The sequence below is a fragment of the Oryctolagus cuniculus genome, chromosome 10, assembly GCF_051225735.1.
Source record: "Oryctolagus cuniculus isolate XC-2025 breed Fujian yellow rabbit chromosome 10, ASM5122573v1, whole genome shotgun sequence".
In the NCBI taxonomy this organism is placed as follows: Eukaryota; Metazoa; Chordata; class Mammalia; order Lagomorpha; family Leporidae; genus Oryctolagus; species Oryctolagus cuniculus.
This window is the reverse complement of record NC_142876.1, coordinates 108496866-108521831: the sequence shown is the minus strand read 5'-3', so window position 1 is coordinate 108521831 and position 24966 is coordinate 108496866. Positions and strand designations below refer to the sequence as shown.

At 45.7% G+C, this 24966-nt stretch overlaps 1 protein-coding gene and 1 long non-coding RNA gene across 6 annotated transcripts in view; one reads left to right on the top strand and one right to left on the bottom strand.

Moving 5' to 3' along the window:
* The window catches only part of ENTPD3 (ectonucleoside triphosphate diphosphohydrolase 3), a 40798-nt gene that overhangs the window by 2222 nt on the left and 13610 nt on the right, over positions 1 to 24966 (top strand). For both annotated transcript variants that reach the window (XM_008260264.5, XM_070050997.2), the window contains exons 3-6: positions 2195 to 2322; positions 13029 to 13146; positions 22645 to 22795; positions 24358 to 24517. In XM_008260264.5, coding sequence (XP_008258486.2) covers positions 2195 to 2322; positions 13029 to 13146; positions 22645 to 22795; positions 24358 to 24517 — 557 coding nt within the window. The remainder of the gene's footprint in view (positions 1 to 2194; positions 2323 to 13028; positions 13147 to 22644; positions 22796 to 24357; positions 24518 to 24966) is intronic.
* The window catches only part of LOC108177085 (uncharacterized), a 56728-nt gene continuing 33274 nt past the window's right edge, over positions 1513 to 24966 (bottom strand). For 2 of the 4 annotated variants that reach the window (XR_016214945.1, XR_016214953.1), the window contains 2 exons: positions 12435 to 12574; positions 1513 to 2695 (listed from right to left, as the gene is read on the bottom strand). This is a non-coding gene — a long non-coding RNA (uncharacterized LOC108177085). Of the gene's footprint in view, positions 2696 to 12434; positions 12575 to 13868; positions 15796 to 24966 lie in introns of those variants that run through there. The other 2 variants (XR_016214948.1, XR_016214951.1) reach the window with 2 other exon arrangements.

The window sequence follows — 24966 nt, the reverse complement described above, 5'->3', positions numbered from 1 at the left end:
AAATGACCGCAACAGCCAGAGCTGAGCCAATCTGAAGCCAGGAGCCCACGCAGGTGCAGGGGCGCAAGGACTTGGGTCATCTTCCACTGCTCTCCCAGGTCATAGCAGAGAGCTAGATGGAAGAGGAGCAGCCGGCGCCCATATGGGATGCTGGTGCCACAGGCTGGGGCTTTACCCGCTGCGCCACAGCACCTGCCCCTGGTACATGTACTTCTATCTGGAATCACAGAAAAGTGACCTGGGACCCCTTTAGATGCCTGAAGTTCAGCTCCTCCTTGGCTGGGCTCCCTGTGGTTGTTGCACATGATTCTGCATCACAGATCACCGTGTGTAAGCCATTTTACCCTTGTGGGGTGAATCCTGAAGGATAAATTTCCAGGAGTGGAGCTGTGAGTCAGTGGGGAGCTCACTTGCAGTTTTGATGAATCTTAACAAATTGCTCTCCATGGATGGAGCTGCACACCGTATAGTAAGGTAGGAGAATTAAGGTGCTGAGTGACCGACAGTTGACATCACAGAGTGTCTGACAGCATTTGCACTGCAGGAGAATCAGATGGGGCAGAAAGAGAGAGTTGCCTCTTGGGTGCTAGAGGCCCACGGCCTGCCTGCCCAACGGTGAGCTGTCATGTGATTGGATATTGGGGCTGAGTTGAAGTCTAGGAGGAGTCTTCAAAAAGTTCATGGAAATTCCTATTAGGAAATAATTATGCGTGGGCTTCAAAAAAAGTTTTGAACCCAAATATACCTATGTTTTAATTCTATTTTTCCCTGAACTTTGAAAGCTCCCTCATTCCATGCTGGCATAGACCCCCTTTTCTTCCGGGAAACTATCTCCTAGAAATAGCAAAGCAATAAAGCGCAGGTTATGTTGACCTAAGAGGAAACTTTCTGAGCAGAGCAGGATCCTCCCCACTGCAGAACGGTCTGCACTGACGGAGATGCTCTGTAGCTGTGCTGGGCAGCGTGGCAAACACCTGCCCATACATGGTTACCAAACATTTGACCTGTGGTTAGTGAGACTGAGGAACTGGGTTTCGTTTTGTTTTTCATTTTCATTTTATTTAATTTTAATTCATTAAAATTTACATAGCAATTTTTTTTCAGTATTTAAGGTATATAAATTTCATGTATTTCCTATCTATAGATTCAGGAACATAGTGATACTTCCCACCATACCCTCCCTCCCTCCCTCCCATGTTCCCACTCTTCGTCCTGCTCCCTCTTCTTTTCTCACTCCTAATTTTTATAAAGATCTATTAATAAATATTACAGAGATCGATTTGTAAAAGATATATTTGGATTCTCTGATCCAGTGATCTTTCTATTATGCTGATGTTTACCATATTTCAGCATTCAGTACCATTAATATGTCTGATAGTTCATTATAATTGATTGTCTTTTTATCTTCTTTTGACAAAAAATGCAATTTATATACAAAGAAATGGATAGATGTTAAGTTGTCTCCTAAACTGTATATGCAATTTATAAGAATCTTCTTTTTAAGGGAAATTATACTTAAGAAACTCGTTTTATTGCTTCTTGGCCTTTTGGCTAAAATCCAAGTGTAGAAGCTGGTTATTTGATTTTCAGGTTTTCCCGAAGGACTTGGAAAGGTTTGATGAGTTTTGACAGATGCCACACCCACATACTCCACAGTCCTGTTAAGATGCAGAGCACACCCCTGACCCCAGAAAGCACCCACTCTCTTCCCAGGGAATGCCTGCCCCAAGCCTTCAGGAAACCATCGTTTGAATCCTGTTGCCTGCCTGCTCCAGAACTTCTGTAAATGAAATCACCTCCATACAGCTCAATTCTGATCAACTCAGATTCAACTGAGATTCTTTTCCAACAAAATGCTGTGTCATTGGCTTTAATAGAGAACTCAGAGTTCTAAATCTGCATTAAAACAACCATTGCTATAGATCAGCTCAGGGGTGACCACTAATATGCATAATACACTTGGAGAAATACCAGGAAGCTAGATCATACTACTCTGTCTGTAAGCACTATTTGAGTCCCTGGTTTTGGAGGAAGGATAAATGGGAGTTGGAACCCAACTGCTATTCCACCTTAAAATCATGGGTCTGCTGGAAACAAGACAAAGTGACTTATGCACATAATTATGGGCCCACAATCCGTAGAGTGCCTGCGTCCTGCTTTTCCTGCATGTCCCTTCTTGGTCTTCCCATTTTAGGCTTCAAAGCCCTCTCCCGAACTCCAACCATCATCGCCTTGATAGTCCTATTTGTGAGTGTTGTGGTGCTTCTGGCGGTCACACTTATCCAAATCTACAACCAAGAAGTCTTTCCTCCGGGACTGAAGGTAAGTGGGATAGGACTGACACTGAAGGGAAGCACTTGACAGTGACATCCCTCATTCTGAAACCGTAACTTGAAGATGAGGAAAAGATGGTGAAGGCCTAGGGGAGAAGGCCTGGAAGTGCTGGGTTTGTGATGTTTGAGGAGAAAGATTGAGAACGGTGACACCTTTGCTGAGGATGGTGCAGTCTTGCTTTCGTGTCTGACTATAGAAACCAAACCATCCAGAAACCATCTGGAGCCAAGAATTGTTGATAACTACCAAATATTGACCAGTTTGCACAGTTTCTGTTTTCACCAGCTTGTCCATTCTCCCAGACCACAAATCCTGATCATGTGGGGAGACCAGGTCACCACGGTCCCTCTTCTGGTCTAGCCTGGGAACACAAAAGATGAAGGACTTGAGGTCTCCTTGAGCTGCATTGGTGCTGCCTTCCCTATGTCTAGAACCTGTGCCATGACCCTTGAAACCCTTCTGCCCTCTGCCCCACAAAAGTTAATTAGGGTCTTGTGCTTATTCCTTGAGACCTCTGTCACCCCTTAACAAATTCACCTCCCAGTGGCCCTGAGGATGATTTCTGGTAGGCTGAGAATCATGTGGACAGCCTGGGACATGGGCAGTGACCTCATGAGAGGCTAGCAACTGAAGGGTGAAGTGGGTCAGTGAGTCCTGCAGTCACGTTCAGTAGGCGTAAGCAAACTTTTTCCGTAAAGGGCCAAATAATCTGTATTTCGGGTTTGAGGGCCACCTGTTCTGTTGCATACTGTTCTGGTTTTTGACTCATTAAACATGCACAAATCCTTCTTTGCTACAGGGCCTTAGGGACCCAGTAATTCAGCCTTGTTGTTTGACTCTATTCAGCATTTACACTTGACCTCACAAGTTCTTTCCACATCTCTCTGTTGTTAGAAACTGTTTAAGGGCTGTATTTGAAGTAGAATTTTTTAAAAAAGGAACTGATATGCCCTAGGCTGTATGGGTGGGTTGGACCTAACATTGTGAGTCTAGTTTTCTCAAAGGCTAGGGTAAAATCTCCTTTAGATAATGGCATTTGGTTCCTTGATAAGCTGTTTTGTTTGAGAATCTCTGTTTCTCAGGCCATGAATGAAAAATTAAAAAAAAAAAAGCCATGTGAACTTTCCAGTGATGAGATGGAAACAAATTATCTGGTTGTCCAAATGCATTGCCCAAGGCCTGGAGAAGCTGTTTGACCAAGCTCCAGGCACTGCCTTCTTTGATAAATTACACAAAATCAGAACTGTAACTAAGAGTAACTCTGTCTCCCTACACTTTGTATTCTGAGCACTTTTCCCTGAACCATCTCACTGAATGGTCATGATGGCTGCAAGCACTGTGACTGTCATCTTGCAAGTGAAGAGACACAGGCTTGGCCGGTGGATGGCAGGACTAGAACCGAAATCAGGTCCTTTCCGCTCCCAAGGCTCTTCACTTCCCTCCTATGTCTCCCTGACCCTGAGTTCTGATAGGAGAGCATACGTGCACAGAATGGCAGATACAGGGGAAGGATGCAGATGCAAGGAGGTTTATTGAGCTGAGGGAGGGAATTTAAGGCTCATGCCACTCTTGGAATCCAGTAACTGGGGCCTCTGTCCTTTCAGAGGAACCAGTTCCATCTGCATTCCAGGTTTCTCTCTCTCCATGGGGCCAGGGGATATGCCCAACCAGAGAACCTACTATGGTACCTGAGACCCTGGGATGCAGGGTAGACATTGGCTTCTTTTAAAGGGGGGCTCTCGCCACTGACCAGAGAGTATCAGCAGAGCTTGCAGCGGTATAGATGGAGCATACAAGTAGTCTGAGCAGGTTACACACAAGTGCATAAGGCTCTTTGTAGATCTGCCAGGAGTGGGAAAAGAACAGGTTTAGGGTGAGGGTTCAGAACAGAATCCTTGGCCGGTGCCACGGCTCAATAGGCTAATCTTCCACCTGTGGCAACAGCACACCAGATTCTAGTCCCATTCAGGGCACCAGATTCTGTCCCAGTTGCTCCTCTTCCAGGCCAGCTCTCTGCTGTGGCCCAGGAGTGCAGTGGAGGATGGCCCAAGTCCTTGGACCCTGTACCTGCATGGGAGACCAGGAGAAGCACCTGGCTCCTGGCTTAGGATCAGCGTGGTGTACCGGCAGCAGCGCGGTGGCCACAGAGGCCACTGGGGGATGAAGCAATGGAAAAAGGAAGACCTTTCTCTCTGTCTCTCTCTCTCACAGTCCACTCTGCCTGTCAAAAAAATAAATAAATAAATAAAATAAAGAACAGAATCCTCCATTTATAAAATGTGACCTCGGGGCCCTACAAATATTAGGGACCGGCTTGTTAAGGAGATGCCAGCTATGGCTTCCATTTGTTCTGGGAGGTGAGGGAGATGGGACGTGCTCATACTGGAGAGATGTGGAGGAATCAGACCAGAGTAGAAGAGTAAACTGAGTGGAGAAAAGCACAGCTCTGTACCATGTAGGAGCATCTCCATCAACAACAGACAGCCTACATGACATAGTCCATAGACTACCACACAGAGCTGAGAAATTGCTGTCACCTTGTGAAGCCACCATCACCGTCACGATGTCATAGACAGCATGTTGCTCACATGTTTGGGTGATGCTGGTGTGAACAAACCTACTGCATTGCCAGTCATCTAAAAGTATGACGTATGCAATTTTTAAAGATTGATTTTATTTATTTGAAAGGCAGAGTTAAAAAGTGAGGGAGGGAGAGACAGAGATGTCTTCCATCCTCTGGTTCACTCCCCAAATGGCCACAATGGCCAGGGCTGGACCAGGCCAAAGCCAGAAGCCAGGAGCTACTTCTGGGTCTTCCACATGGGTACAGGGACCCAAGCAGTTGGACCATCCTCCACCGCTTTCCCAGCCATATCAGAAGGGAACTGGATTGGAAGTGGAGCAGCTGGGACTTGAACTGGCATCCATATGGGATGCCAGCTTTGCAGGCAGTCGCTTTTCCTGCTATGCTACAACACCAGCTGCACATATACAGTTATACTCAGGACACAATAGTTGATTGTGATGACCAGTGACTGCAGGTTTATGTCTTTCATTGTTACATATTTTAGAGTGTATTCCTTCTATATATTAAAAAAATAGTTAACTGTAAAACAGCCTCAGGCAGGTCTTTCAGGAGGTGTCCAGAAGGAGGTTTTGTGACATAGCTCCATGTGTTGATGGCTGCCCCTGAAACTTACAGTGGAACCACATGTGGAGGAAGAAGACCCTGGGTAGCCTAGGCGTCTGTATCTGTCTTTGTTTTTAACATAAAATGTCTAAAAAGTAAAGATGTATTGATTATTTGAGATTCAGAATGACACAGAGATGGACAGTTAGACCAACAGACAGAGATCTGCTGGTTCACTCTCCAACTGGCTGCGACAGTCAGGCTGAGTCAGGCTGAGCCAGGCTGAAGCCAGGATCCAGTAACTCCATCTGGACCTCCTACATGGGTGACAGGGGCCCAAGTGCTTGAGCCATTGTCCACTGCTTTCCCAGGCACATTAGCAGGGAGCTGGATTGGAAGCAGAGCAGCTGTAAGTCGAATCTGTACTCTGGTAGGGGATGCCAGTGTCATAGGCAGGGACTTAACACATTGCACCACAATGCCAGCCTCTCCCACAGACACAAAAAATTCTTAAATAGAGAAAAGTTGATAGACCAAAGATATAAAAAAGAAAATATTTTTGTGTGGCTACAAGATGTGTTTGTGTTTACAGCTAGTGATTATTACAAAAGAGAGTTTCAAAAAAATAAAAGCATATGAAGTTAAAATATTATTTTAGAAAGACTTATTTGTTTGAAAGGCGGAGTTCCTTGGGCAGGGTGGAGATAGATCTTCCATCTGCTGGTTTACTCCCCAGATGGCTGAAATGGCTCAGACTGGCCCAGGCCGAAGTCAGAAGCCCGGAACTCCAGCTAGGTATCCCATGTGGGCAGCAGGGGGCCCAGTAAGCTATTACTTTGTCCTGAAGAAAGAAATATATCTCTTAGAAACTTGGTATAGGTTAAATTTATAAAATCTACCGTAGTGCACAGTGGGGTCCTAGGCTCTCACACTCACCCACCGACAGCCAGAGCAACTTCCAGTTCTGCAATCTCCACTCAAGATTAGGGTCCTACCCAGGTGTACTGTGCTTCATCTTTTGTCCCATCTTTTAACTACCTTTTCTGTGATTAGATATGCTTAGATGCACAAACACCATTGTGTCACAACTGCCTACAGAATTCAGTGCAGGTTTGAAGCCAAGGCGAGTAGGCTGTGGTACACCGTAGCTTAGGTGTGTAGTAGGCTCCATGATGTAGGTTATCTGCGCACACTCCGATGTTTCCAAGGATGAAATTGGTTAATGATGCCTTTCTCAGAATGTGTCCCTGATGTTGAGCGTTGCTTGACTGTAGATTCCAGGGCACTATGGAGAGCACTTCTGTAGGAGAGGATCACACGCATTCAGTGTCACTGCCTTAGCTGGGTTATGTTCCTCTACTCAAACATGTGGGTTTGCTTAGAGCATCTCGGGGTTGGGGAAAGGGAAGTGAGATGGGAGGTGAGGCAGCTAGCTAAGGGGGTCAGCACTATGGGTAGCTGGGGCTCTGTCCTGCTGGGGATCTCTGGGAGCCAGTGCAGAGTCCATCTCAGAGTTGTCCTACACCAAGGGTCCTAGAGAGGTGAGCTTCATATATGTTCTATTCAAGGTAGCAGTTATGCACCAACTGCCGCCAGTCATTGGTTGAGTGGTTGTTCCTTGGAGGAAGTTCGCATTCTTCCATTTCTGGCATATTGTATGCTCAGGTAGGCTCAAGGCCACTAGAGAGACTCCAGCGAGGTGGGAGGTAGATGTGGATGGCTGGACACTGCAGTGGTCAGATCTAAGGAGATGTGGGCAGGGAACTTTTAGTGATTGTCCCATGCAAATGCTGTAATTATTCAGATGAGAAAGACAGAGGAACAGAAAGTGCAGACAGCTTCCTGAGGTCACACAGATTGAACATAGCAGAGCTGCTATGGAGGAAAGGAAAGAGAGCGCAAGACCGCAGTCATAAGCAAGGGTCTGGAGGAACTGCAAGACACACCTCCCACCACTTAGTAGACAATTCAAAGAGGGGATTTCAGTCTCTTCCAAAATCTTTTTTAATAGCCTGGCCACAGTTACAAGGGACTGGACATTGCACAAGGGAAGATTGGCTCCAACAGCGCAATCTGCTTAACTGAGTGAATTCACTAAGAGAAAAGACTGATGTCCTGGGCCAGCTGAGGCAGCAGCAGAATGACAACCATGGAAGGGCATTGTCTACACTCAGCTTCTCTCAGGGCACTGAGACTGCTCTCCTGTGGTTTTGTGTTGTGTGCTGGGGGTGGAAAGAGCATTGCAAGGGTGAAGCTGAATGAGTATGAGGACTTTTTTCTACGTTTACAATTTCATACCCTGAGCTCTGTTTTGCTCTTGTGTGCAGCCGACAGTTGCCACCTGTACCACTGGAGTGCTCTTATGGCTACACAAGACCCTCATGGAAGGTCATGCTATCTGGCTATTATATCCAACCTTGGTTTGCCTGACCTTGGTTATATGAGTTTAAGAGCAGAACTATTAAAACTGAACTCAAGGGGGCCGGCGCCACGGCTCCATAGGCTAATCCTCCGCCTTGTGGCGCCGGCACACCGGGTTCTAGTCCTGGTCGGGGCGCCGGATTCTGTCCTGGTTGCCACTCTTCCAGGCCAGCTCTCTGTTGTGGCCAGGGAGTGCAGTGGAGGATGGTCCAAGTACTTGGGCCCTGCACCCGCATGGGAGACCAGGAGAAGCACCTGGCTCCTGCCTTTGGATCAGTGCGGTGCACCGGCCGCAGCGCGCCAGCCGTGGCAGCCATTGGAGGGTGAACCAACGGCAAAGGAAGACCTTTCTCTTTGTCTCTCTCTCTCTCACTGTCCACTTTGCCTGTCAAAAAATTAAAAAAAAAAAAAAAATTAAAAAAAATACAACTGAACTCAAGGGTCAAAAATGTCTCCAGTGCCTTGGGTTGCTGTCTGACTGTGAGCTTCAAGAGAAAAGACGGTGCTATTGTTTGTACTGTTCTCTAGGGCCCCCACCTGCTTCACTATCAACAGGTCTAATATCTTGCTACTGAGTCTCACCCTTCCCACCCCCAATCACAGTGGTCCAAGAACCTTGGAATTCTCAGTCCAGAGAACAGTATCTCATTGCTGTTTCCTCTAGCAGCCACATGGTGTCGCTGCTGAAGACGAGGCCTTGCATAGTCTCAAGATCTCAGGGACAGACTTTTCTGCTGTGATCTGATCAGGCTACAATAGTTCTCCATGTTGTGCCCCATTGTATAGGCCATTATAGTTCACCCTCCCACATGCAGTCATTATTCTCCAAAGCACAGCTGCTGAGTCAGGCTGTGTTGAAGTCATTCCCCTCTCACCCTCACTGAGTCTTGCTCAGCAGCCTGAATTTCTGGTGCATTGTGGCGTGACCCAGTCTGCTGTTAGGAGCAAGAATTGGACTATTGGCTTCTCTCTTCCTAGAAGGCACCAGGTTGTTTAAAGAAATTGGGTCACCTTTCATCCCAGCCACTTCTGCACACCCCTTAACCAAGGATGTGCTTTCAAAGAACGTTCTGTCTAAAGGAAGTCTGCAATACCATATCAGGTACCTACCTTCTTACTGCATAAGCCCCATTAGATTTGGTTTCCTTGGAACTCTGTGAAAATGTGGGAGCTATGAGAAAAGGTTTGAGAGTCCATTGGACCCACACTGGATCCCAGTTCTGTGATGTTGAGCAATGACTTATCTATGTGAGCCTTGGTTTCCCTATGTGTTCAGTGGGGCTGATGATTACACTTGCCTTAAAAGACAACAACATTAATTAAGTCACTTTGTGTAGCACCTAGCATAAGTGCTCAATGTTTATTACTACTACTATCCTCGTTATAGTAATAGTTATATTAGTAAATAAATTTAAGAAAGCTGACTTAATGACCCTTGTTTTAAAAAGCTGCATTTGTTTTAATTAATTAATTAGGTTTTGCAGAGAGATAGAGAGCACCTGTCCATAAGTTCACTCCCACACATGCCTATAATGGCCAAGGCTAGGTCAGGGTGGAAGCCAGGAACTGGGAACTCAACCCAGATCTCCCACATGGGTATTAGAAACTCAATTACTTAAGCCATTGCTGCTGCCTCCCAAGGTCTGCATTAGCAGGAAGCTGGAGTCAGGAGCCAGAGCCAGAAATCAAATCCAGGTACTCCAACGTGGGATGTGACCATCTTAACTGCCAAGCCAAATACCCTCCCCATGACCTTTGCTTCGCTTCAGTATATCACACAGTCCTAAGCACTGGACCAGGGACTTCAGTACTAAAGACTGTTTACTTTCAGTTCACCCCTGAGTGTGTCTTAAGACCCATATTCAAACCATGTGGTTTTCTTTTTCCTGACAATACATTAGATAGAGGGTTATTTATTATTTTTCATCCAAATATCACCTGTTTAGCTGAACTGAAAGAAATCAGTGCTCATCTTCCCTCCCCTAGTAGAATCGCATTGAGTTATACTGAGCTGGGTGGCTGAGCTTTGGAAACTAAAGACCAATTCTTTTCGATTTTCCAAATCTCAGTGAATAATGGGGGCGGATCAGTGTTGGTGGTAGAGCTGGGCTCAGCGCTAGCCCCCGTTGACACATCAGGAGGTGCTGGAGGGGCAGCCAGCCATTTTCCCAGGCTCATGGAGCAAAGTCTCTTTTTGGTCCAGACCGCAATGAGAGCTGGATCCCAGTTGTTACAAATGAGGATGGACAGCTTTCCTTCCTTTTGGTCTTGGCTGCCCCAGCCTTCATACATCCTACACTTGATCTTAGCCAAAAGGCTGAGAAGCGATTACCTTCATACATCCTTTATGGAAAGTTGGACTAAAAAGTGAGGGAAAGGCAGATACCCTGTCTGCTCTGCACTTGTGAGTCAGTGCCAGGCGTGACAGGACCAGTGAGAGAGGGGGTGATCAGGTCTGCAGCAGAGGCGAGGAGAGAGGGCAGCCTGATGCTATGGAGGCCCCAACCTCATGAGTACCTGGTTCCCTTTTCCCTTCAGATAAAAAAAAAAAAAAAGACTTATGTTGCAAGTCAGAGTTATCAAGAAAGAGGGAGAGACAGAGGAGAGAGATCCTCTGTCTACTGGTTCACTCCCCAGATGGCTGCAATGCACAGGGCTGGAGCAGCTGAAACCAGGAGCCAGGAGCTTCATTTGGGCCTCCCAAATGCAGGGCCCAAACACTGGGGCCATCATCTTCCACTGCTTTTCCCGGGCCATTAGCAGGGAGCTGGATTGGCAGTGGAGCAGCTGGGACAGGAACTAGTGTCTCAGGTGGTGTTTTACTTGCTATGCCACAATGCCAGCCCCTTGCCTCAGTTTTAACCTGCACTCCTTCTCACTGTGAATCCCTGGGACAGACTGTGAACAATGCTCCCCTTATTCACCATGGGAGATGTCATGTCAGGATCCTGCTCAACATTCATCAGACTGAAAGGCTGAGGTTAAGAGACTGTCCAAGCTCAAATACCAATGTCAGTAGAATGTTATATTTCAATATAATGGAGAAGCTGTGATTCCAGAGCTACAGCAATATTTTCTTTCTTTTTTTCTTTTTCCATTTATTACCATTTCAAATGAAGCAAGTATTTGTAATAGCAGAAGGCTGGAAGTTTCCTAAGTGTCTAGAATCAGGGAATTAGTTAAATTATTGTACATCTCGCAGTGGAAGTGATGGATATGTTGGACGTGGTGATATGAGTCTATATTTTCAGGGAGAGATGTTCATAATATGCTGCTAAGAAAAGATCATTGTCGGGGTGGGCAATCAACCTAGCAGTTAAGAAGCCCCCTCCCATATCAGAGTGCCTGGGTTCACTATCTGCCCGCAGCTCCCTGACTCCAGCTTCCTGTTAATGCAGAGCCTAGCAGGTAGTAATGACGGCTTAAGGGACTGTGTTCTTGCCACTTATGTGGGAGACCCAGGTTCAATTTAATGGCTCCTGGTTTTGCCTTGCCTAGTCCCAGATGTCACACATATTTGAGGAGCGAACCAATAGATGGGAGCTCTCTGTGTCTCTCTGCCTCTCAAAAAACAAAAAGTAAAAGCAAAAACAAATGTATGTATAGTTTGAAACTATGTTGATTTGAAAATATGCATCTCGTGTATGTACATATATGTATATATAGCCAAACCCACAGAAGACTATTAGAAGATATACGTTGAAGGGTTAAAACAATACTTGGATTTGAGGGGCATTACTCTCTTTTCTTTCCAACTTTTCTTGCTTTGTAATTTTTTCTGTCTTGTTTAACTGGCTTTTCTGTATATGTGATCCTAGCTGTGTTTATCGGGAAGCACTACGCAGCAGGGGTACGGTCTGCTGACTTCTGAAAGTGTTTTCTAAAGATGAGGGCACCCAGAGAGGTACTACCTTACCCAGCATCGTGTGACTGAGACTCCATTCGAGTCAGCCTGGGGCCAGACCCAGTTTCATGTCCTTCCACAGGTCAGGGGAGGCTGACTCTGAGACAGTGCGATAGGGGGAATGGCTACCACTCTGGAAGTCTCTCCATGCTCTGGGATGACTCTAGGCCCAGCCAGATCCCAGAGCAGGGTCAGCAATGCTGACACCAAACTCCGTAAGCTGCTCACACATGTCCCTTCCAGGCCAGGTTTGGTTCAGAGCCTGGACTGAGCCAAACCTTTAAAGGAAGCTCCCTGGTACCTGTCTCAAACTGTGTGAGATAGTCCAGGATTCCCAGCCCTGCCCAGTAGCACCTGTTTGTCCAGGTGTTCATACACACACACACACACACACACATGAGGGGACTGCAAAAAGTTCATAGGAAATAGAAGTAAAAGGTAAGTTTGTTTTGAGGCAGAAAAATGAAATTCATACAAAAAATGGGATCTTTACCATGTTCATGGAGCATATTATGAAAAAACTATGTATGCATGATTTTCAAAAAAATTTTTACACCAAAATATTTATTTTCTTTGTTTTTCCATGAACTCTTTGAAGTACTCTCATATTGCAAAAGTGGGAACAACATGTCAATATTAACTTACGTTTTAGTTTTTCCTCCTCAATTCTGAATACTTCAGTTTGAAGGGCTGATGCAGGAATTAACACATCTCTCCCTTGTGAGAACTTCCTGCAGTTTCCTCCTAGGGTTTCCTCGTGGTTGATTATTTCCAGGCTCATACCCCTGCAAGTTGGGAGAACGAAGGGCATGCAGACGACTCACCATTCATTTCCTTTCTGAGACCCCGTTGGCTTCTGTCCCTCCCCTCAGGGCTCTGGATGAGGGAGAATTTTTCTATGAAAGATCCTTGGGGAATGACTCTCAACCTTGGCTGCATATGGGAATCATCTGGGGAGATGGAACAGCTGTTGATGCCTGGTCCCCTCTCAAAGGTCTGGTTCAATTGGTCTGGGGTGAGCCTTGGCATTGGGAGTTGTACAGGTCTCCAGGGGATTCTGATGCATGCCCAAGACCAAGAACCATGGCCTGGACCAACCTTACCTCACCCACTTCCCCTCACCTCCACATAAGCCAAACAGTGTGAGTAAAAGCCTGCAGGGTTCTCAGTGGCACACAGGGAAGGGAGTCCTCAGAGAGGTTCAGCGTGTTTCTGACCCTCCCTTCCCTTTTCATTCAGTATGGAATCGTGCTGGACGCTGGGTCTTCCAGAACCACCGTCTACGTCTATCAGTGGCCAGCAGAGAAGGAGAACGACACCGGAGTGGTCAGTGAGACCTTCAAATGCAAAGTGAAAGGTAAGGACCCGACTGTCGCAGCTCAGAGGGAACTGAGACAAGGTCCCAAGTCTTTGGGAGACCACGAGAGGTCCTGAGGAGGTGCCCAGAGGCAGGAGTCAGGGAAAGAGGAGCCCTGAGCTAGTGCAGCTTCTCATCAGTGAAGGAGCCCTGGCCCAGTCACTTCCCTTCTCTCAGCCCACTTTCACATCTGTAGACAAAGCAGGGCATGTCAATAGCTGTGATTTTTATCCTGAAGTCCTTCCAAGGGCTGCTGGTGAGAAATGGGATAATTCTGGGTCAAGCCAGAAATGAAAGACAGTTTGTTCTCATAGCAACAGCAGTGGTCAGAGTCTCCACATTTCCTTGTGCTGCTTCTCTGACTCCCAGTTTTCCAGGATCATGTGAAGAGGGCCCGACAGGACATGCCTGCCGTGGGCTGTGTTACAGGAGAAGAGCTCTGAGTTTAGGGAACCTGAAACATTTGTAATGAGCAGTGAGCATGCCCGCCTGTTGTTCTGGGGGAAACACTTTGTCTTCCGTGGCTGCTTGCTGTGCAAACACCCTTGAGAAGAAGGTCCACCACATGGCAGTCAGCACCTCTGCTCTTAAGACATGCATACACACGAGAGACCCATGGAAAACTGTCTTCCAAGGGAACAAAGCCATGGCTGTGTGTGTTGGGAGCAGGGTACGGTGTGGGGAGGGGGTGGAGACCTAATAAACACATGAGAACGACCCTATTCCAGTAAAACTTTATTTATGGACATGGAAATGTTGAATTTCTTACATTTCTCAAATGTCACAAAATACTATTCTTTTAATTTTTTTCCCTATCATTAAAAAATGTAAAAACCCTCTTACCTCATAGGCTGATTTGGTCCATGGACTGCCAATCTTGGAACAGAATCTTGTCATCTTTCCTTCTCCCCTCCTTTCCTCCATCCTTCCCTCCTTCCTCAACTTCTTTCAGTTTTCTTTTTTAATTGTGGTAGAGAGAAAAGAGAGAAGGAGAGAGAAAGGACAGAGGGAGAGGAAGAGAGAGAAAGAAAGGAAGGGAGCAAGGACTTAGAACTTAGATCCACTGATTCACTCCTCAAATGCCCACAGGTGCCCCTACCTGGGGCCAAAGCCAGAAGTTGGGAATTTGATCTGGGTTGCAAGGGACCCAACCACTTAAGCCAGAGTGTGCATTGGCAGGAAGCTGGAGTTGGGAGCAGAGCTGAGACTTAAGCCCAGGCATTTTGATATAAGACGTGGTCATCCCAAGCAGTGTCTTAACTGCCAGGCCAAAGGCCTGCCCTAGTTACCAACATTTTTAATGACCCTTTGTGCAACTTTTTTTTTTCTAAAGATTTACTTATTTGAATAGGCAGAGTGACAGAGAAAGTGGGGGATGGGGGGACGGGGGAAAGAGAGAGAAAAAAAATCTTCCATCTGCTGGTTCACTCCGCCAGTGGCTGCAATGGTCAGGGCTGGGCCAGGTTGAAGCCAGGACCCAGGAACTCCATCCAGCTCTCCAGGTACTTGGATTATCTTCCATTACCTCCAAGGCACATTACTTGGAAGCTGGATCAGAAGGGTAAAGTAGCGAGGACTTGACCCAGGCATTCCAATATGGAATGAGGGTATCTTAGCCCACTATGCCACAATGCCCACACCCAGACATGTATTTATGTAAATGAAATTGAACATATATTTTTCTGCATTTTCATTGTTCACTAACATTGAGTTTTTAAGATTCATCTATGTTGGTGTGAGTACCCGTAGCTCATTCATTTTTCCCTGTTGATGGACATATGCATGTTTTCTGCTTACTAATAAGGTTAGGTGTCTTTCCATCCATTATGACTGTTTCTGTTTTCTGTGAAACGCTTGTTCAAGTATTTTATTTATTTTTCTACTGAATTGCTTTTTCTTACTGATTGATGGATATTCTTTATATATGTCCTGAATATGAATGCTTTGTTAATATTATATTAGATTGTTTCTAATATCTTCTCACCATTTGTAGTTTGTCTCTTTAGTTCCTTCACAGTGTCTTTTGTTGGATGGAAAGTCTTAATGTTTATGTAGGTGCAAGTATCAATCTTCTCTGTGACTTGCCCATTTGTGTATTTTATTTACAAAATCAATCCTTCCCTTTCCTGAGGTCATAAAGATATTCTTCTAGCAGAGGTTTTATAATCCTTTTGCAATCAAATCTTTAGCCTGCATAATCATACTGGTTGGTGAGTATGTTTCTATGTGCACTTTTTTGAAAGCTACTCCACCTCTTTGGAGCATTAGGATCTTTGAGTTGTCCTGGAGCTTCCCAACCAGTGTATCCCAAATGGGTCACAGGTAAACCTTCAGCCCACAGGACAGCAGGTAGAGACTTTGGACTCGTCCTCCAAGCCCCCAGCAGTCTCCTTCACCTCCCTCCGTGAGCGGCCCAAATGTGATTTCTTGAAGGGCCTGGCATTGAGAAGCTGGGAAGCAGGGTCTTCCTTTTTCCACAGGGAGGCCGGAAGTCTTCTCTGGATAACCAGGGTGAGTTCTGATCATCGGCCCTTGCAGGAGGGCAGCCAGGAGCTCGCTCACCCTGACGCCCAGGTGTTGCAAGTTAGGGTTTCTAGAAGCCAGTATGGAGACAGCCTGAGATGCTGGGGAATTATCAGAGATTCATTCCTGTGGTAGGAAGAGGCAGAAAAAGGACAGGACAGACAAAGTCAAATTTCGGTGCAAGTCTGATGAAGCTCTAGCTGCCGGGAGTTATCCTGCATTGCTGAAACGGCCTGAAATAGCTGAGCTGTGATGCCTATTGCCAATGGCACTGGCTGTCTGCCATCCTGAGGGGATCAAGATCCTGAGCAGTGCAGGTCTCTGCAGCTGTGGCAATCCTGAAGGGGCTGCCCGCTGAGACAGTTAGTCTTTACTGTAAGAGGCATCCGCATGGCGCATCTTTAGTTTCACCACAACTGCAGAGTTGGATGCTTTCTGTTACTTGCCCTGTTATCCACAAGACACAGGCAGCAGTAGGCTTGCTCTGACCTCAGCTAGCAAGTCCATGTCTGTTCAGCCAGTCTCTGAGCCATTTCTTGACCTCCAAGCATGAAAGAGGACATCAGGGCGCTCTTTGGAAAAAGGAGGTCACCTTCTTCAAGAAAATGGGAGGGTGAGGTAAGGTAGTGATTGAGCCTTCTCATCCCCGTTGTGTGCGCTCTGGGAAGTTATCTAACTTCTCTCAGCCTTGATTTCCTCATCTCTAAAATAAGAAAAGTGATAATAGCAAAACTTACCCCATAGGATTTGAAGACTGGATAGCATAATGTGTGTAAATCTGGTAGCAGATGCCTGGCATACAGTAAGTGTTAGCTGTTACTATTCACGAGCACCACATTCCAGAGTGCCTCATGAACCGTTTGGCCAACAGTTACTCTGTCCCATAGTTGCAAGATCTCAATCTTCGGGTGCTTTTCCCAGGAGCATTAGCAGGGATCTGGATGGGAAGTAGAGCAGCCAGAGCTCGAACCAGGGGCCATATGGAATGCCAGTGCTGCAGGTAGCAGTTTAACTGTCTATGCCACAGTGAGCCCCGATCTCTCTGTGACTATAGGCAGAGGTCAGGCTTACGTGGGGAGGATTCCAGGCTGCCTCTCAGGGCAAGAGGCTGTAGGGCAGCCCCTGGATGCCACATTTGACTGACAGAAGGGGCAAGGTCATGAAGCCCACAACGCATCCATAAATGGATTTTCCCTCCTGTGATCACAGTGGCCTCAGACATCCATGTATACTCTGAACGACCAGAAGGCCACAACTACAGCTTAAATTACAGACTTGAAGGCTGGCAAGTGTCATCCCTTCAAGGACATGTGGCTTTTTTCAAGGATAATTTCAGTTTCTGGTTTCTAAGCTGCAGATTTCCCAGGACCTCCCTGTCTTGGCCAATGTGAGGGGAGTGGTAGATGTTTGCTCATCCAGTAGTGATTCCCAGATGTCTAGGCCCTTAGAACTTTCTTTCTCTTGGGGCCCTGGTGGGATCCCGTATTTTGTTGCTCCTCTTTTCCAGAGTTCATTGGGTACTGTCTTTTTGATGATCCCCATGCTGGTTTCTGGAGCTTTGGCTGCTTCTGGTAAAGCTGTTCCCTGGCTGAGCCTGGTTCCCATCAATGCCACTCATCTCTCTTGCAGCCTGCTTCCGTCTTCTCCTAAAAGCGATGTTCAGGACAGTCCAGTGGTTTACAATTCTAAACTTAACTATCTCCACCACCGAAATGCCTCAGAGGGTTGCTTCAGGAACCAGGTACCATACTGTTAAAAAGTAGCCTTTGCCAGCAGTTGGCCAAAATTCAAGCTGAGGCATGCAACTTTGGCTCCTGCCCCTCCTCGGGTTAAGTTCTATGCCATCGGTTCAGTTCTCTGTGTATTGAAACAGCAATCACAATTCTGTTTCCATGGGGTTGTAAATCCCCATAATCCCTCAAGCCTTGAGCCTCTCTTTTATGTCAAAGAGGACTAAGAAACCTGAGGCAAACAGGCCTTGGGTTCCACACCCCAGGGTTTCCCTACTCCATCTTACTCCTAAACAGCCCCCACCCAGAAACCTGCTCTAGCAGACCATATTTTGCTTACCCCATGTACTGGAGTATGTGATCCATTTCAACAGATAGGTGTCAGTTTGAAAATCTCACTGATTGATTGGTTCACTCGTTCATTTAATAAATGTTTGTTGGGTGGCTGCTGTTTGCCAAGAAATTTTCTTGGCACTGGGAACTCAGAAATAAAGAAAATATGCAAAACTCTCTGCAGTGGGTTTCTGGAATTTACATTCCAGTGAAGGAGACAGACAAAAAGTAAGTGCTGTGCAATGCTCAGAACAACCTCGCCACAAAGAATTTACCACTTGATGTGTCATTAGTGCCAAGGCTGAGAACACTGAGCTAGGATGGTTATTGGGAAGGAGTTGGAAGTGCCTAGATTTTGAAAGTAGAGCCAAGAAGACGTTATGATGGATTTGATGTAAAGCATCCAGATTGATGGTGTGTGAACATCAGTTTTGACCATGTGTGCCTCTTGGTATCGTTTACTGAGATTGGGAGACACTGGGAGTGGAGCAGGTTAAGGGCAGGGCAGGGATTAAGGAATGTGACTTTGGTCACATTAAGGTGAAGATGCCTATCAGTCATCTAAGTCAGAGGACAGCAAAGTTTTCTGTAAAGAGCTGGATGGTAAATACTGTTTTAGACTTCTGGGCCATATGTCTGTCATGACTTCTCAGCTGTCTCTCTAGCACAAAAACAGCCATGGGTAATATGCTGATGAATTTACCTGTGCGTGTGCGTGCGTGTGTGTGCATGTGTGTGTGTGTATGTGTGTGTTGTTTTTGTTGTTAGCAACTCCTTCCATTCTGAGCTTCTGGGACCGTGCTGTGGTGTCCATCAAGACCATGACTTGTTTTGCTGTCGTTTGTCTGGTGGGAGGCTGTTCCCCCAGGATGGGAGGCTCTGTCCTTGGCCAAGATTGGGAAAACCCATCTTTCTCTAACACTTCTCTGGAACTGGGGATGAAGTCCACATATCTGTGCATTTTAATGGATACATCCAAACAAACCTTTCTCAGATTTTCTCATGGTTTGTAGTAGATGGAAGACGGGTGGGATGGCTAAGACAGGACAGTGGAAGGAGACAAAGACTATCAGTTCTGAACACACCAAGGAAGTTTCCAGAGGATTCTTATTTCTCCCAGCTTCCTGGTTGATCTCGCACTTTTCCTCTCCTAAACTTGGATTGATTTAAACTCAGATCCTGGATTGACAGAATAAGCTATGTTACATGCACACAGTGGCATCCAATGTAACTATAAAAAGGAATGAGGGATGTTTCATCCTGCTATGGAAGGGTCACTAGGAAATACTGTTAAATGCAAAAAGGTAAAGTGGAGAAAGGTGTATAAAATAAGCTCCTAAAAGACGGGTAATACAAAATATATATGAGTATGCAGAGTTTTCAGAATACTTATTATGAAAAAAATGTGCATGTATTTAAATATTTTCCACCAAAACAAATTTAATCTTTCAGTTCCATTTCCCAATATCTTTAAGGAGTCCTCTCAGTTTAGCTTATATTAAATATACATTGATATTCTTTTTTTAAAAAAAGGAAACTGTACAGAGAGAAAACATGAGTAGAAACTAGATATCTGAATACACCTAGTTCTGTAGATTTGATTTTGGAACTACATAATTTTTTATAAGTTTAAAACAAAATGAAATTTAAAGAAACCAATCTCTAACATTCAGGAGCAAAACGAAACAAACCAGCCTAAATGTATATCAAGTTATTGATGTAACAATACTGAAAAAAAAATCTCTTACTGGTTAAACATGGTAATATGATTGTAGTTGCCTAGTGGAATATACCTGAAGGATAAAATGGACCTTTAAAAAAAAAACAGCTGGTGGCAGTGCTGACATTGTTACATGGAGACTGTCATGTGTGGATTGTGACATAGAGCAGGTGGGTTATATTGGAGTTCCTGGATGGGAATCATGACTGTTAGCATAGGAATAAGAAGATGAAGGTGTAAGGTCAGAGACATTAAGTAAAGACCTGCCATCTTGAATTTGAATTGGAAGCATCAATAAGAGTTTATGGGCCAGCGCCGTGGCTCACTAGGCTAATTGTCCACTTGTGGCGCCAGCACCCTGGGTTCTAGTCCCGGTCGGGGCGCCGGATTCTGTCCCGGTTGCCCCCTCCCAGGCCAGCTCTCTGCTGTGGCCCGGGAGTGCAGTGGAGGATGGCCCAAGTACTTGGGCCCTGCACCCCATGGGAGACCAGGAGAAGTACCTGGCTCCTGCCTTCAGATCAGCAGGGTGCGCCGGCCGCAGCGTGCTGGCCGCGGTGGCCATTGGAGGGTGAACCAACAGCAAAGAAAGACCTTTCTCTCTGTCTCTCTTTCTCACTGTCCACTCTGCCTGTCAAAAAAAAAAAAAAAAAAAAGAGTTTACGGTGTGTGTTCTCTGAGATGAAATTTTTCCTAAGTCCATCCTCTGAAGAAAGCTTGCAATGAATACCCAAGTTCTAAATTTTGTACCATTGTACAAAATTGCACTGTTTCTCAATAAAAGAAACCAGGGCTCCACAGAGAAATGACAGATTTCAGATCTGGGGCAGAAAACATACAATCAAGGACATCTGATATATCTTAACACATCAAAAGCAAAGAATCTCTCAAAGCCTTCTGAGATTATATAAAAAGGACTCATGGGTCACACTGAAGAGGGCCTCCCAGCCCAAGGTGGGATCTTCACTAAGGATAACTGCAAGAACTCAAACATGCCAAGTATCTATAAGTTCATAAGACCCTAAGGAACCAGAACAAACAAAATCCCTCGTGGTTTAAATAGGAGGGATGCTATATTTTTAAAGCTTATAAATAATTAAGCACATATCCTATCTTTGCTGTATAAACTGTACCATAGTTAATGATAGTGAAGATTTTTCTATTATAAAATTATTTTAGGTAATAAATGAAGAAAAAATTAAAATGCCATCCAATGGAATAACAGATCTAAGCCATGATCATTAATGACTGTTTATAGCACAAAAAGAGAGACGACACTATATGCCTCCTATTGGAAGTTCACACTAGTCTCTTCTGTCTTTCTGAAAATATTCAAACATGAATCTGATCAATTCTCTACATTCAGTTAATGGCTTACAGGAAATACAGGGAACCAAAGCAAGATGTTTATTGAGCTGTGCTCGTACAATCAGCAAATTCTTGACTGGAAACCCTGCAGGACAAGGAAATTGTTTAATAATTACAAGGGAAAAGACAGAGTGGCAGAACCAATAGATTAAAAGAAAGTGAAGACTGCAATGAATGGAATTGATTGGGATCCTAATTCATCTAAGAAAGACAGAGGGAGGGAAGAAAAAAGGAGAGAGGGGAAGAGAATGAGAATGCATGTGGAGGCAGTGTGAACAATGACGGAGAGTTGATGATATTAAGAAAGTATCTTGGGGCCGGCACTGTGGTATAGCAGGTAAAGCTACTGCCTACAGTGCAGGCATCCCATCTGGGCGTCAGTTTGAGACTTGGCTGCTCCACTTCCGATCCAGCTCTCTGATATGGCCTGGAAAAGCAGTGGAAGATGGCCCAAGGCCTTGGGCTCCTGCACTCTCATGGGAGACCCGAAGAAGCTCCTGGATCCTGGCTTTGGATCAACGCTGCTCTGGCCATTGCGGCCAATTAGGGAGTGAAACAGCAGATGGAAGACCTCTCTCTCTCTGCCTCTCTTTCTCTCTTTGTGTAACTCTGACTTTCAAATAAATAAATAAATAAATCTTTTTTTAAAGATTATCTTTTACTTTTTTGTTAGTGTAATAATGGAATTCTCGTTATGCCTCTTTGAGAGAATCCTTGCCTTCGGGATACATACTGAAAAACTGGATTGAAGTGAGATGACCTCTGCAATTTGCTTTGCGAGGAGAGAATGGGAGTGAGGACAGATGAAGTTACTAAGAGTCAGTCATTGTTGAAGCTGGGAGATTGCTGCACTGAGTTCACGACGCTCTTCTCTCTACTGCTGTTTATAGTTGAAATTTTCATGATGAGAACATTCTTCAAAGGAAGCTGTGGATCACTCTTCCCCCTCTGTAATTCATTCTTTCCAGAGGTTGGAAGTGGACAGATCCTTGGAACCACGTGGGACTTAGCCCATCTACCTGCTTTCTTTTTATTTATTTATTTATTTTATGTATTTGAAAGACAGAGTTACAGAGAGAGGTAGAGATAGAGAGAGGTCTTCCATCTGCTGGTTCTCTCCCCAGATGGCCACAACAGCTGGAGCTGCGTCGATCCGGAGCCAGGAGCCAGTAGCTTCTTCTGGGTCTCCCACGTGGGTGCAGGGACCCAAGGACTTGGGCCGTATTCTATTGCTTTCCCAGGCCACAGCAGAGGGCTGGATCGGAAGAGTAGCAGCCAGGACTAGAACCAGCGCCCGTATGGGATACCGGCACTTCAGGCCAGGGCGTTAACCCGCTGCAGCACAGCGCCGGTGTCTCTACCTGCTTTCAGTTCCCTTCCCAAACCCAATCATTGCCAAAGCTGACTTTTTTTTTTTTTTTTAATTTAAAAACTATTGTTGAGGGCCCAGCAGTTTGCTGCAGTGGGTTAAACCTCCCCCTGCAGCGCCAGCATCCCATATGGGTACTGATTTAAAATGAGTCCTGGCTGCTCCACTCCCAATCCAGTCCCCTGCTAATATGCCTGGGAAAGCAATGGAGAACAGCCTGAGTCCTTGGGCCCCTGCACCCATGTGGGAAACCTGGAAGGAGCTCCTGGTTTCAGCCTGGCCCAGCCCCAGCCATTGCAGCAATATAAGGAGTGCACCAGCAGATGAAAGATCTCTGCCTCTCCTTTTCTCTGTAACTCTGCCTTTCAAATAAATAAGTAAATCTTAAAAAAAAAAAAAAAAAACACTCTCATTGGTTCCTGGGAATGCTGAGAAATGCTGACTTTTTTGCTCCTCAGGCTCTGGGATCTCCAGCTACGGGAATAACCCCCAAGATATCCCCGCAATCTTTGAGGACTGCATGCTCAAAGTCAAGGGGCAGATTCCAACCCATCAGCACCGATCCACCCGCATCCACCTGGGAGCCACGGCTGGGATGCGCTTGCTGAGGTAAAGTCAAAAACAGCACAAAGGGGACCACTGGATCAAAATAGCCTAGGATGTGTTGAACCTTGCCAAGAACATAGCTCTATTTCTGGCAGCACACCCAAAGAAGTTCATATTTAAAGGCTAGGAAACTTTAAGTCCTTTTTTTTTTTTTAATGCCCAGAAAAATACAGTTCTGAAACTGATTCCCTCCTCCTTGGTGATTTTATGTAGAACATAGTGGTGGGGGGAGGGGATCTGCTCACGGGTGTGCCTCTAGTTCTTCAGAAGAGTAGAAGTTAGTTTATGAAACCTGGTATTTTGAGATGTGTAAATGAGTAGCTGAATTGTGTAGTAAGTGATGTCCACAGCTGGGTAGCTTCTGCCTGTGTACAAAATGTTCCTGAAATCTGCTTTAAGACAATGGAATGTCTGCAGCTCACACCAGTCAAAGGCTCTGGAGTTGTTAGAAAAACAAATCTCACATTTCATTCAATCAGTCAGTCCATTCCTTTTAAATTTGCAGCTCAGCCTCCCTGTTCTTAAATACCTGTTCTATTATTTTCCCCTCGTTCTATTTCCTTGACCTTGAAATAAAAGAAAAATAGTTTCAAAAAAGAAACGTTAAACTGAAATCGACTCAGGGTGGAGGCTGCTCCCAGTGTTGGAAGATGATACTCCCTCTGCTTCAAAGGCACTTTAAGATCCCAGTCATGTAAAATTATATATCTGGGTATGAAGACAATATATAGGACTGAACAGAGACATGTTAACATGATCATGAGTTGGGGGGGGGGGGGATCATCAGGATTCACAAAGCACCCTCAGTTAAACTGGGCCTATTCTTGGAGCTCCCGCATCCTTGTTTGCAACTTGAAGTCCTGCTTCTTGTTCTTCCTGAGCCACGAGCAAGCTGGCACCCAGGCTTTCTTAACTCATTGATGTCAGAGGGAATAGTCTCCCAAATAAGCTTTCTTTTGTAGGGCGGAATGGCCACATATGGATGCTATAATGATGCTATATCATGTGGCCATTCCTCTGTGGGTCACCACACCAATGGGTTTCCAATGTCCAGTGATGACTACCGTGTCCCTCATGATGAAGCAGGAGTAGCTGAAGATGCACCTCCTCCTATCCCCCTTGCTCCAAAGCTCACCTTCCCTCTGGCCCTTCCCTCTGGCTCCTTTATATGGTGCCCCCAGGAGATAACGTATGCCCCTCTAATGCCTTTGCCAATCTCCTTTCTTCTGCCCATCTGGGACAAAGCAACAGTGGTTAAGAAGGAAGCTCTTTTGATGAGCTGATCGCTAGAGAGCAGAACAGGCACAGGTAGAGGAGAACAGATCATGCTTTTATGGAAAGCTATTTTCCTGCTTGGCAGACTGACAGGTGACAAGTACCTCCTGCATTCACAGTCACCCTGGGATGCTTCAACTTGCAAAAGGGGCTGCTGTGTAGTGAACACGCCTGGAAAATCATCCCTGCCAGCAACGGGGGATTGGGAGGCATACATCTTCACTTGTGTGAAACTATTTTGAGACTGTGTTTCTGGGCACTCAGCCTTTTGTGTTCTGTGCCTTGCATAGGTTGAAAAATGAAACAGCAGCTAATGAAGTCCTTGCAAGCATCCAAAGCTACTTCAAGTCCCAGCCCTTTGATTTTAGGGGTGCTCAAATCATTTCTGGGCAAGAGGAAGGGGTATATGGATGGATTACAGCCAACTATTTAATGGGAAATTTCCTGGAGGTGTGTGGAAACAAATGCATGGTTTTTTATTTCTCCCTGTTTATCTTGTCTCCCAGGGGGTGATCGCTTAAGCAAAGGTACCTGCCAACAGGGCCATCTATTCTGTGTCATTCCTATCCTTGAATGCATTAGGGAAACACCAATGCGATGGTAGCTATGAGAAGACACTTAGAAATCTAGGACGAAACACACATCATAAACAGGACCAAATACATAGGGGAGGGAGATTACCATCGCTTTGTCAGCCTGGAAGAAGTTGGAGGGAGTAGGGTCTAAATTTAACACTGGGCTATAGGTCTTGTAAGGGCAGCTGGAGAATGACCCTTGCCAGGGGTTCCACAGCTGTCTGGAATTTACAGAGCCCCAGGCAGTCTGCTTCGCCCAGTCCCCAGAGAAAGAAGGAAGTGCTCCGTGTCCCCAGGTCTCCTTACTGCCCAATTCCTGCACTC